The 13,980-nt window shown below is 45.4% G+C and overlaps 1 protein-coding gene across 5 annotated transcripts in view; it reads left to right on the top strand.

Moving 5' to 3' along the window:
- Positions 1 to 13,980, top strand: part of CHD5 (chromodomain helicase DNA binding protein 5) — a 276,672-nt gene that overhangs the window by 194,208 nt on the left and 68,484 nt on the right. For all 5 annotated transcript variants that reach the window (XM_088447742.1, XM_088447741.1, XM_088447740.1 and 2 more), the window contains exons 19-21: positions 7,944 to 8,085; positions 12,069 to 12,200; positions 12,773 to 12,890. In XM_088447742.1, the coding sequence (XP_088303868.1) occupies positions 7,944 to 8,085; positions 12,069 to 12,200; positions 12,773 to 12,890 (392 nt within the window). The remainder of the gene's footprint in view (positions 1 to 7,943; positions 8,086 to 12,068; positions 12,201 to 12,772; positions 12,891 to 13,980) is intronic.

Raw genomic sequence — 13,980 nt, 5'->3', positions numbered from 1 at the left:
TTATTAATTTCATGTAAAGTTTACAGAACTTATTGAATGAGTGGAGCTTAGTCAAATTGAAATTAAGTAAAATCTTGCAAGACATTAAACTGTTGACACGTCGCATCAATGTTCTTTATAATTTATGTAATGGTATAAAAAAAAGAAATCACATTATTAAAAGAAAAAAGAAGATATTTTTATATATATATATATATATATATATATATATATAAATATCTTTTTTTTCTTTTAATAATTTGATTTCATATCAATCAATGTAATTATTTATATAGTATATATATATATATATATATAGATATATATAGATATATATATATAATTACATTGATATGATTGCTGCACATAAAAAAATAAATACAATTTTATAAATGTAGTTTATAGTTGCTTTTGATTATTTGAATCCATAGATACAGTTTCATTGTAGCCAGTCTGCTGTTATACTAAAACATACAGTATTTGCTTTGTATGCATGTATGTTTATGTTGATGAATAAGCAATAGAAGCAATTAGTAACACAAGTAAATTAATAGGTATTTTTCCATGTATTCGCCTTACGTGAGTTGCTTCCTGTTAACAAATACAGTGTCACATGCCGCTCATGAGAACGCCGGGGGACCGTTTGCTGAACTCCTTCTATCAACTGTCCATCATCCCTGCTCTGTTCTGGATTGGTTCCTGCAGCTATTTCCTTCTGGTGCGACCGCTGCTCCGAGGCTGGTGATAGCGTTTCACGTGTTTTCGGTTCTGGCATTGTCTCCTGTTTTCCAGTCGAGTACCTAGTCCTCCTGTCAGCTTTGATATTCCTGCCGTTTGTGTCATCTAGGCGGCACGGGCCGCACTCCAGCATCCAGTTCATTGTGTCAACCCTGGCGGCACAGGTCGCACTCCAGCGTACAAAGTGCGCAATTCAGTGTACTACCGCTTGTGTCAACCCAGCGGCACAGGCCGTAATCCAGTGTCCAAAGTGCGCAATCCAGCGTACCATCACTTGTGTCAATCCGGCGACACAGGCCACGATCCAGCGTCCAAAGTACGCAATCCAGCATACCACCGTTTGTGTCAACCCGGCGACACAGGCCACAATCCAGCGACTACTAGCCAAGGCCTACCTGCCCTCAAGGCTACTGCACAGCCTGAAGGTCTCACCTTGTTTTATGGCCCCTAGGCCACTGCAAGCCAAGAAATCACCAGCCCTCAAGGCTGCTGCACTGCCCAAAGTCCGCATTTTGTTCTTCGGCCCCTAGGCCACTACTAGCCTGGAACTCTCCAGCCCTCAAGGCTGCTGCACGGCCCAAAGGCCGCATCTTGTTCTACGGCCCCTAGACCACTTCTAGTCAAGAACTCACCATCCCTCAAGGCTGGTCCACGGCCGCAGCTAGCTAAGCATACCAGCTCCCAAGGCTATTACGGGACTAACTTATCTCAGTTAATACCTCAGTTCCTAACATTATCACCGGCCAAAAATAATTGTTTTGAGAACTTTGTGTTACATAGAGGTATTCATCTGTCTTCCTCTTTAGTCATGGACCCTGGTTTGAATCCCGCGCAAATTCTTACAGCCCAGATTCAGGTTCTGATGCAGAAAGTGCAGGAACTTTCCCTCTGAGTGGAGGGGACTCGGGCGGCTCCTGCCCATCCTACTGTAATCGAGCCGAAATTTAATATACCGGACCAGTTTTTAGGGCACCGCAAGGACTTCTTAAACTTTAAAGAGAGCTGTAAACTCTATTTTAAGCTCAGACCCATATTCCCGGTTCTGAGGTTCAACGAGTCGGGATTCAAATTTCCCTCTTACAGGGAGACCCCCAACTTGGGCTTTCGGCCTTCCTTCCACCTCAATTGCGCTACAGACTGTGGACTCCTTTTTCACAGCCCTGGGATTGCTCTATGACGATCCGGACAAAGCAGCCATGGCTGAGGCTAGCCTCTGGTCTTTAAAACAGGAGAAGAGGGCAGTGGAGGATTACTGGAGCTAATTCAGACCCGCTCGTTAAGATGCGTTCGCTCTTAGCTGGACGATATTTTCAATCTGCGCATGCATCGCAATGCGCGTGCGCGAACCACTGTGAAAGATCGGGAAGCGTTCGCTCACCCAGCACAGATCGCCCAGCTGAATGAGTGACAGGAGAGGCCATTTGTGGGTGGTAATAGGGGCAGGCCACTAGAAACGGGGGAGTGGAGGTGCGAACGCAGGCGTGCCTGAGCGTCTTAACCCCCTTTCAGAGGTGTGCATAGTTTACAGGCAGCGTCATTGTACACGTCACCTGGTTGAATTTCACACTGAAGTGATCGCAGTGCTTGTGGCAGGGTATAGTCAAGCGCTGCGATCGCATCCGATGGTGCTCGATGTACCAATGGTTTCATGCCCTTTCAGGAGATGATGTGCGCAAGTGGGCGTCTTATGAATGGCTGGTGGGTGTCTGCATACACAAAGAAATCGCACGCCAAGACATAGTGGGCGTGCTAATGCCTTGCTGTGCGATCGCCTGCCTTGCTGGGGGTGCGCAGGATTTGCATACACTGGGTGCGAGCGAACGCATTTAGCGAACGGGTCTGAATGAGCTCCACTGTACGGAGTTCCGTAAGTGGGCCGTCGACTCTGTGTTGAATGACTCAGCTCTCCGGAGTCAGTTCCGATGGGGATCATATAAAGGACATCTTGGTCCAACATCCTTCTGCAGAAACGCTGGGCGATCAGATGAGTCTAGCCTTCCGCATTGACCGTCGTCTCCGGGTTTGCAGGGTGGAAAAGAATCTGCCATCTCTGGCTTCCTCGATCTCCTCTTTGGATGTCTCCGACTGAACAGGAAGAGCCAATGCAATTGGGGGCTTTCCGTCTTCCTGCAGAGGAGAAGCGGAGGAGACGCACACTGGGCCTTTGTATGTACTGCGGAGGTAAAAGACATATGGCTCAACTTTGTCCCGTCGGGAAAAGGCAAGGTCTAGATAGTAGTGGAGAGTTGCATCTAGGCCTTGCATTCATCTCTCCGGAAAATTCAGTCCTCTTCCCCACAGTACTCTAGTCACCATACGCTCATGTTTCTGTTTTTGTCTTCTTTGATAGTGGAGCCGCAGATAACTTCATGAACCTGGCATTCTTTGAAACACTGGGACTCACTACTGAACCGTTATGTAGTCCAATCACAGTCACCGGTTTGGATGGCAGAAATCTTTCCAAGGTTCCGATTGCTTTCCGGACTCCTCCGTTACAATTGGCAGTGGGATTTCTGCATCTGGAAGAGTTATCGTTTCTCCTTCAATGTGCGCTTGCTCCCATCGTACTGGGATTACCTTGGCTAAAGAAGCATAACCCGGTGATCCAGTGGCAAACTGGTGAAATACTGCAGTGGGGATCCTCTTGTTTTGACAACTGTCTTTCTCGTCCAGTTTGTCTAGCTGCGGCCATTCCATCAGAGTGTCTGCAAATCCCTGCTCCCTAGCGTGACCTGGCCGAAGTATTTTCTAAAAAGAAAGCCGATGTTCTATCACCTCATTGGTCCTTCGATTGTGCCATTGATCTTTTACCTGGTACCAGGCTCCCTAAAGGCAGGTTATGTGCCTTGTCTTTCCCTGAGAGTAAAGCTATGCAGGAATATATCCAGGAGGTTCTGGAAAAGAGATTTATTTGGCCATCCAAGTCCCCGTTAGGAACAGGTTTCTTTGTCATTTAGAAAAAAGATGGATCACTTCGACCTTGCATTGATTTTAGAGGATTGAACAAGATCACAGTCAAAAATGCGCATCCCCTGCCGCTCATCTTAGTCTTTTTCAATTAACTGCGGGAGGCTTCTATTTTTTCATAGATTGACCTGCGGGGAGCATATAACCTTTTTCGCATCCGGGAAGGAGATGAGTTGAAGATGGCATTCGACACCCACTCGGGGCATTTCGAATACCTTGTCATGCCGTTTTGTCTCTCCAATGGCCCAGCTGTCTTCCAGAACTATATCAATGAGGGCTTAAGAGATTTCCTGGGAGTCTTTGCTGTAGTCTACCTAGATGATATCCTTATCTATTCCAAGTCTGTGAAACTGCATTGACAGCACGTAAGACTGGCGTTGCAGAGACTTCTTGACAACATTTTATATGCCAAGTTGGAGAAATGTGAATTCGAGGTGGAAGAGGTCTCCTTCTTGGGTTACATCATCTCCTCTCATGGGTTCTCCATGGATCCTAATAAGCTGAAGGCTATCCTGGACTGAGAGCAACCCACATCGCTGAAGGCCATTCAGCATTTCCTTGGATTTGTGAATTATTATCGCAGGTTTTTCAAATCCTTCTCAATCGTTTCACCCATCGCAGAGTTGACGAAGAAGGGGGCTGATGTAGCTAATTGTTCCTCCAGCACCATTCACGTTTTCAACTCTCTCAAGAAGGCTTTCATGTCTGCTCCTGTCTTTCTACATCCCAAACCAGATCTTCCATTCGTGGTTGAGGTGGACGCTTCCGAGATCGGAGTTGGAGCCATCCTTTCCTAAAGGGATAAAGGGATATGGAAGATGACAAGCTACACCCATGTGCCTTTCCTCTCTCGGAAATTTGATTTGGCAGAGAGAAACTATGATGTGGGCAGCCGAGAGCTTTTGGCCATTAAATGGGTGTTTGAAGACTGGAGACACTGGTTAGAGGGGGCTAACCATGTTGTCTCTGTTCTGACTAACCATAAAAATCTGGCCTATATTGAAACTGCCAAGAGACTGAATGCTAGGCAAGCACGATGGGCCCTGTTCTTCACCCGCTTCAATTTTATCATCTCCTTTCGACCAGGTTCCAAGAACGTGAAGGCGGATGCCCTTTCTCGTAGTTTTCCCACCGCTCATATTCCTAGTATTAAAGAAGAAACCATAATTCCGGCTTCCCAGATTCATCTAGTCTTGACTAGAACCTTGGCTGATTCCCTCAGGCAATGCCAGTCTAAAGCTCCTCCCGAAATGCCTCCAGGATTGATGTTTGTCCCTGAGAAATCTCGTAAGGCAGTCCTGAACGACTTCCACTCGTCCAAAGCTGTTGGTCATCCAGGCATCGCTTGGACTCTTGAACTACTTTCTCATTCAGTTTGGTGGCAGTCCATGTCTCGTGCTGTTCGTGAGTTTGTGGCGGCTTGTGATGTCTGTTCCAGACACAAGACTCTCCGAACTGCTCCTGGCCTGTTATGTCCACTGCCTACTCCTTCTAAGCCTCGGACCCATTTTGCCATGGTCAATCTTCTGTCTTCTTCCCGCTGTTCGATCGTCTGGACCATTGTGAAAGAGTTGGCAGTGCTCTTCATTCAACATGTTTTTAGACTGCATGGACTTCTGTCGGATATTGGCCCTGATTCAGAGCCGGACGCTCTGACCAGAGCGCTCGCTCTGAATCAGGGCCCACCTCCATTAAAATGGAGCGTCCTCCTGGACGCTCGTATAGCTGTGGATCACCACCCACAGCATATACGAGCGTGCAAAAGATGGTCGCGATGGTCTTGACCATCGCGACCATTGGAACTGCGAGTGAAAGCCTGCGGTTGGGTTTCCCAACCGCAAGGCCAGGAGTGATTTTGGCTCTATCAGAGCCAAAATCACAAAGGGGGCGTGCTGTCAGTCACCATCGACAGCACGACCCCTTTGGTGAGACACTCCGAGCGAAGGAAAGTCCTTTGCTCGCCGGGTCTCGCGCATGCGCAGTGGGGAACATCGACCCACTTGCGAGCGTACTGCCGCACTCGAGTGGGTCTGAATGACCCCCATTGTCTCTAATCGAGGGACTCAATTTGTTGCTCGCTTTTGGAGGTGTTTTTGTGCGGACCTGGGTATCAATGTCAGCCTGTCATCGGGTTACCATCCACAGTCCAACGGACAGACGTAGTGCGCCAATCAGACTCTGGAGCAGTACCTCCGCTGTTTTGTCTCTAAGTGTCAAAACGACTGGGTTCCACTTCTGCCCTTTGATGAGTTTGCATACAACAACTCCTGCCATTCTTCTTCCTCCTTCTTCCTCCTTTCTACTGCAATTTTGGGACGCATCCTAGGAGTAATTCTTTTGAAACCACGTCAACTAGAACTCCTTCGTCTTCTTCTGTTTCAAGGCTACGGTCAGTCTGGAGGAAGGTGCACTAAACTCTCCTTCAAGCATCTGGTCGGTCCAAGGTGTGGGCTGACAAACGTCGTCATTGGCCCATTTAGAATCATTTCACAAGTTAATCCTGTGGCCTTTCGACTGAAATTGCCTAGTACTCTAAGGATCAACAATACATTCCATTGTTCTCTCCTGAAGCCGATGTTCTTTTCCTCCATGTTTACTCCTAGGCGTTCAGTCAGGCCTCCACCAGTGCTTGTCCAGTGGCGCCAGGAGTTTGTGATAGAGAAGATCCTTGATTCCAGACACTCACGGAGAAGCCTTCAATTCTTAGTCCACTGAAAGGGCTATGGACCAGAGGAGCACTCCTGGGTTCCCGAAAGAGCCTTACATGCTCCTCTCCTCAAGAAAAAGTTTTTTGAGAACTTTCCTGGGAATCCTGGGTTTAGGGGTTCCTCAACCCCTTGTCAAGGGGGGGAGTTCTGTCACAAGCCGCTCATGCACACGCCGGGGGACCGGTCGCTGAACTCTTCCTATCAACTGTCCATCATTCCTGCTATTTTCTGGATAGGATCCCGCGGCTATTTCCTTCTGGTGCGACCGCTGCTCCGATGCCAGTGATAACGTTTCACGTGTTTCCAGTTCTGGCATTGTCTCCTGTTTTCCAGACGAGTACCCAGTCCTCTTGTCAGCTTTGATATTCCTGCTGTTTGTGTCATCTAGGTGGCACGGTCCGCATACCTACTACCTGCCGTTTGTGTAATCCAGGCGGCACGGGCAGCGCTCCAGTGTCCAGTTGCTTGTGTCAACCTGGCAGCACTTGCCGCACTCCTGCATCCAGCTGCTTCTATAAACACGGCGGCACAGGTCTCACTCCAGCATCCAAAGTGCGCAATCCAGCGTACCATCACTTGTGTCAATCCGGCGGCACAGGCCACAATCCAGCGTCCAAAATATGCAATCCAGCATACCACCGTATGTGTCAACCCGGCGACACAGGCCACAATCCAGTGACTACTAGCCAAGGCTTACCAGCCCTCAAGGCTGCTGCACGGCCCAAAGGCCGCACCTTGTTCTACGGCCCCTAGGCCACTGCAAGCCAGGAACTCGCCAGCCCTCAAGGCTGCTGCACGGCCCAAAGGTCGCATCTTGTTCTCCGGCCCCTAGGCCACTACTAGTCAAGAACTCACCAGCCCTCAAGGCTGCTCCACGGCTGCAGCTAGCCAAGCATACCAGCCCCCAAGGCTGTTGCGGGACTAACCTTTCTCAGTTAATACCTCAGTTCCTAACATACAGCTGAACAGAGACATTAAGCCCTGCACAGAATTATTTCAGCCCATATGTTTTGCAGATTGTTTGCAAGAAAATGAAAATAATACCTGTTTCTCCTTCATTGGATCGTATGCTACATGTATGATCAGTGTTGAATGTGGTGTCAGGTGCCCCTTAATAATGTCAAATATTATTTGCATGCATTCAACATTCCAATGAATCGGAAGGGCCTGATTCAGAGATGTGCGCTAATGTAGTCTTCTAGTCAATTCTAGTCCTCTCATGAAGCTGCTGACAGCACCTCAGTGCAATAAAATATGGACGCAGAGTTTGTCTATCTTGAAGCTGTTTAACTCTATAGCCGATTCTTCTGGGCTCTGGCAATATCACCACAGTTCTGTATGTGTAACCTACCGCAAACCTGAGGAAACGGCACTAACTGATAGGTCAGGTTCCTCACTTTTGGATCCTGCCATTTATAATTGTGTAAGATGTGCAATATTTGGGAACAGTAATAAGGGAGCACTGGTGTATGTTTATATAATACATGGTTGTAGATGTCAGGTATTAAGTTACATTTCTTCTGTACCAATTTAAATATATATCTATTACAGGAAGTATTATAAATTCATTTTAACAAGAAATTTTGAAGCATTGAACTCCAAAGGAGGAGGAAACCAGGTGTCATTGCTGAATATCATGATGGACTTGAAGAAGTGCTGCAACCACCCATACCTGTTCCCTGTCGCTGCTGTGGTAAGATCCACCATCTTCTGGGATGTTTCCGGGTTACTAGGGTGCTAATGTTGGGGCTAGTGTGTGTGTGTGTATATATATATATATATATATATATATATATATATATATATATGAGAACAATAGCCTCTGGTGCCTAGTGCATGACTGGCCTCCAATGTCTGGTCGCTAGTATATGGGAGACCTAAAATCTCTGGTGGCTAGTATATCATAGACCATCAATTTCTGGTGTCTAGTGTATAGAGGACCTCCAATCTCTGGTGGCTATTATATGGGAGACCCCCAACCTCTAGTTGCTAGTATATGGGAGACCATCAATCTGGCGGCTAGTGTATGAGAGACCTCCAATCTCTGGTGGCTAGTGTATGGGTGACCTCCAATCTCTGGTGGCTAGTATATGGGAGACCTCCAATCTCTGGTGGATAGTGTATGGGAGACCTCTAATCTCTGGTGGCTAGTGTATGGGAGACCTCCAATCTCTGGTAGCTAGTATATGATAGAACATCAATCTCTGGTGGCTAGTGTATGGGAGACCTCCAATCTCTGGTAGCTAGTATGTTAGACCATCAATCTCTGGTGGCTAGTAGTGTATATAATGGTTACTGAAGTGGCCTTGGGCGCTCTGACACACAATAAAGTAGCAACCTAGAAATCCGAAACAGGCTATACCCTTCTAGCCACTCAAAATAGACAAATACAAAATACTGATAACCAAGATGCGCTAGTGCCACACAGCAAAGTGATTAGAAAGGAATACTTCCTAATATGTAACAAAAAATGGTCCCCTGAATAGGTAGATCTTTCACAGATGATAGTGATCCATCACATGTAAGACATAAACATAGCGCCAGACATTGTGTAATATAGCAACATGAAATTTATTTAGACATGAATTTTTGATTATCCACATTTGACAATAAAAGTAGTGTATTTAGCATAATACACACTCCTACAAGAATTCCATACAAATATCACACTTGACTTTAATAAAAAATGGGGAATTACCAAAAGTCCCTCTCATAAGGGCCCGTAGATGTTATAAGGTGGAGGTCTCCGGATGACCTCTTCCAGGTTCCTTATCAGGGGCTACTCTGGTCAATTCCTAGTAGGGAATAGTCCTGTCACACTTCACCTGCGCGTTTCGGGAGTGGCCTCTCCCTTCCTCAAGGTAGTGACACTTTCCGGAGACCTCCACCTTATAACATCTATGGGCCCTTATGAGAGGGACTTTTGGTAATTCCCCATTTTTTTATCAAAGTCAAGTGTGATATTTGTATGGAATTCTTGTAGGAGTGTGTATTATGCCAAATACACTATTTTTATTGTCAGTTGTGGATAATTAAAAATGAATGTCTAAATAAATTTCATGTTGCTATATTACACGATGTCTGGCACTATGTTTATGTCTTACATGTGATGGATCACTATCATCTGTGAAAGAGCTACCTATTCGGGGGACCATTTTTTGTTACATTAAAGGAAGTATCCCTTTCTAATCACTTTGCTGTGTGGCACTAGCGCATCTTGGTTATCAGTATTTTGTATTTGTCTACTCTGGTGGAAAATGTATGGGAGAGCCCTAACCTCTGGTGGCTAGTGTATGGGAGACCTGCAACCTCTGGTGGCTAGTGTATGGGAGACCCCCAACCTCTGGTGGCTAGTGTACGGGAGACCCCCAACCTCTGGTAGCTAGTGTATGGGAAACCCCCAACCTCTGATGGCTAGTGTATGGGAGACCCCCCAACCTCTGGTGGCTAGTGTATGGGAGACCCCACCAACCTCTGGTGGCTAGTGTATGGGAGACCCCCCAACCTCTGGTGGCTAGTGTATGGGAGACCCACAACCTCTGGTGGCTAGTGTATGGGAGACCCCAACCTCTGGTGGCTAGTGTTTGGGAGACCCCCAACCTTTGGTGGCTAGTGTATGGGAGACCCCCAACCTCTGGTGGCTAGTGTATGGGAGACTTCCCAACCTCTGGTGGCTAGTGTATGGGAGACCCCCCAACCTCTGGTAGCTTGTGTATGGGAAACTCCCAACCTGTGGTGGCTAGTGTATGGGAGACCCCTAATCTCTGGTTGATAGCAGACCTTCGTTTGTAACACCTGGGTTTAACTCCCTGATGGAGGCCATGTTGGAAAGCATAGCTAGCAGCTAAAATAACTTGTACGAAGTGGGGATAAATACTTGGTGAAAACAAACCCCTATGACGTAAATGCCCTACAGAGACTGGGCTGCTGGATTCATTAATACGGGCAGGACATGTGATGCCAGGCAACAATGTTAGTCATTTTTTAATATAAAACTAATGGGTGATAGAAATGACATCACCTAACGTGCACAGAACATGCATTGGGAGAAGCCACAGCACAGACTGGCAGAGGAAGAACGAGAATGGGTTAAGTATAACAGGACGGGGGTGGCTGTGGTGACCCGGCAGATGCCATGTCCATTCATTAGTTTAATATACACGTAGAGTATGTAAATGGTTTGAGAGACAACTATTCTTGTAGGTCAGCTTTGGTGTTGATGTAGGGCTTCATTTAAAGCATCCTGGGTGTGTTCTTCAAATGACTTTGGTTTGCACAGGTGCGCCTACTACTGTACAGGTGCGGTCTACTTCTGTACTTCTAAAAAACACCTACGTTTAGCCTAATTTCTGGATTAAAATAATCCTGAGAGTAATAGTGGCAAACGGGAGTGTCTTTTCCCATGTCTTACTTTTGTGTGTGTTAAAGTAGCTTTTCCTTACACCTAGACAATTCACCTTTCCATGAACTTCTTCTGGAAGGCACCAAATGGGTTCTATTAAAAGTACAGGAGGACAGTCAGTAGAGAGTTGGTGCAAACTTCAATTCCTTTTGCAGAGTGGAAATAGCTGTGCACCCTCTTCTACAATCCCCTTCATCTTTTCCCATAATCTCATGCCACTTTGCACTGTTTTCGAAACTAAACAGAATGACATGCCTACTGCGTACTCAGCAAGAATAGTCCTTTCTCCACTGAAATCCTTCAAATCAATATCTCCCTCTTGCTCCACATCTAAGGCTGAGTACACACTAGAATAATATTGGCACGATTTTCAAATTGGAATGACAAATCCTGTATTATGTAGTGTGTATGCACAATTGTGCGCTCCTACAGGTCGCATATATCATCCTCTAGTTGGCCTTGCTGCGCGGTCAATCGGAAGATACCATGAATGATGTGGTGCACATAATGTAGTGTGTGCGGCCAACCGGAGGACCAGGCGATATGTCGTTCCGATTTGGCCTTTGAAGATGTCACCTCTTTAAAGATGGTTGTTCTAGTGTGTACAGAAGCAACGACAAATTGTATGCATTCAAACGACACATTAAATTGTTTCGTCACTCTAAGGACCGTACAGTGTATACGCTCTGTATAGTTTGTGCTGGGCTGAAGGGAAATTGGGTTAACCATTGTGTCAGTTGCCCGTCTTTTTGATGTGTACCCGGCTTAAATCTCGGCACACATGAGCAAATCGAGCTTCATGGCACCACCAAAGAGGATATGGGGACATGAACAATGTGCCATTCACTTTAATAATTTAGGGCAATGTAAAAGAAGGCTATTTTTAGCATTTCAGGTACTTCCCAATATATTCTTAGGGTTTTTTTTTATTAGTTCTTACTGAAATACACTGTTAAGCAGAGATTCTCAATTGAAACTATAACATTCGACATAGCAACACCTCTCAATGTAATACTGTAAAGTATAATGATCCTTTACCTTAAGACTTTGTAAATTTGTGTGCGAGTCTTTTAACACAGATTATTATTTGTTCTTTTTCAATGAAATTGTAATATTATTTTATATTTATTTGATATTATGTCTTTTGAATACTGTTTTACTCATTAATGTATGTATTACATTTGCAGTTCTATAATAAAAATATTATGAAAAAATATATAAAATTCAACTTGTTAATCTGAATTATACTTCATTATATTATTGTGTCTTTTTAGGAGGCACCCGTTTTGCCAAATGGATCATATGACGGGAGCTCGTTAGTAAAATCTTCTGGAAAATTGATGCTGCTACAGAAAATGCTGAAAAATTTAAAAGACGGAGGGCACAGAGTGCTGATTTTCTCTCAGGTACGCCATTTTCTATAATGTTTTATATTGCCCACAAAATGGCTGTATTTTTTATTATTTTTTTTATATTTTGAATTGTGGAAAAAAAACACATTATTGAATAATACTATAAAGAAAATGTGATGAAGTAAAACAAAATAGGCTAATTACATTGCAAAAATCATTCAAGGTAAGGAGGTGATCTGATTCTCCTTGAGCAGTGTCCAAAATCAGGCCTGGAAATAGGGATCCCATTGCCGATGACACCATCGCTGGCCTCCATGTTGTAGCCCCTGGCAAACAGACATGACGCCGATCTCTCCACCATAACCGTTGGAGCCATTTTTTTCTATCTTAAGCTTGTGACATGTCTGTGTGTGCCGTGTAAATCTCATGACTATGGTCTTTGGTGTCACCAGTACAACATTTGTTCCAGGGAACGGGTCGGGGATTAAAAGATGTACTAGGACAGGTGCCAAATATGGTTTGAAAGAACTAACAAAAACTAATTTGATTCTTCAAGACACTTTATAAACGTACCCAATAGCACCGCCAGCGGCCAATAATCTGGATCTGACGGTTTCATTTTATAGATGACGAAGATGCTGGATTTACTTGAAGACTTCCTGGAGAATGAAGGATATAAGTATGAACGGATAGATGGAGGAATCACCGGAGGGCTGCGCCAAGAGGCAATTGACAGGTTTAATGGTACTACTTGGTTACTAAAATAGAATCTGCATTATTATATTCTCCCAGATAATGTTGGTTTATTGCAGTGGTTCTAACTTGTAAGAGCACCTGTCACCGTCACCCTCACACAGCAATTCCCCAAATTTAAAGGACGGTCCAGTCTTAGGGAAAAATATTACAACACCACGTTTTCAATCTCACCCCTGGCCCCCCTCCTCTATTTCCTCTACCCCAGCGCACCCTATTACCTGGAGCTGGGTGTTGTATTGCTCTATGGGCTCCCAGGACTGGGAGTCCAGTCTGCCCAGACCCCTCCTAAAGAGCTGAATAGAGATTCCTGCTTCCACTGAGACTGCACTGCCTTTAGGTTGTGCCCCCTTCTGACCAGGGCGGATGCTAAACATGGTTAAAAGGTGGTCTCCTGATGCTTCCAGTGGACCAGTGCTGCTCTCCTCTGTGCTGCTGTTGACTGCCTGTCTTGGACAGAAAGCAGTGTTGGTTATTTTCTTTCATGTGAACTTTCCATTAAGGGAAGCAAACAGGGACTGGCATCACTGTCTGAAACCATCCTGACTTAATAGCATAGTCCTACCTCATTGGTGTAAGCCTGCACCCCAAAGTAAGTAAAACTTTGTATTTTAGCTAAATATAATTAATCTAAAATTAAATTTTGCAGGAAAGGACTCTTTATGTGAGTGGTCTCCTTCTACAGGGTTGTTCCCCATGCTGATGGGTGCACAGTGTTTTCTCCTAAATACTTTGGCACCTCTGAGGGGCTGGAGATCAGGTCTGGTCCCTCTAATTATAATGGGCTGTGCTCTACATCTTCCTGTTGTAATTCTTTGCTAAAGAGCATTTCTAAGGTCGTGTACTAAAAAACAAATGTCCCCTCTAACTTACGACACATGTAATATAGACAGTCCCGTGTCCCCTCACTCTCAGGACATGTGTAATGCAGACAGTCCCGTGTCCCCTCACTCTCGGGACATGTGTAATACAGACAGTCTCGTGTCCCCTCACTCTTAGGACTCATGAAATACAGACAGTCTCAGTTTAACAATTTAGGGTGCGGGGACCTTGGGATATTAATGGCCTTTTGGCTAGCAAT

This window comes from Taudactylus pleione, unplaced genomic scaffold, assembly GCF_031769625.1.
Source record: "Taudactylus pleione unplaced genomic scaffold, aTauple2 ptg000437l, whole genome shotgun sequence".
Lineage (NCBI taxonomy): Eukaryota > Metazoa > Chordata > Amphibia > Anura > Myobatrachidae > Taudactylus > Taudactylus pleione.
This window is presented reverse-complemented; position numbering and strand designations above follow the sequence as displayed.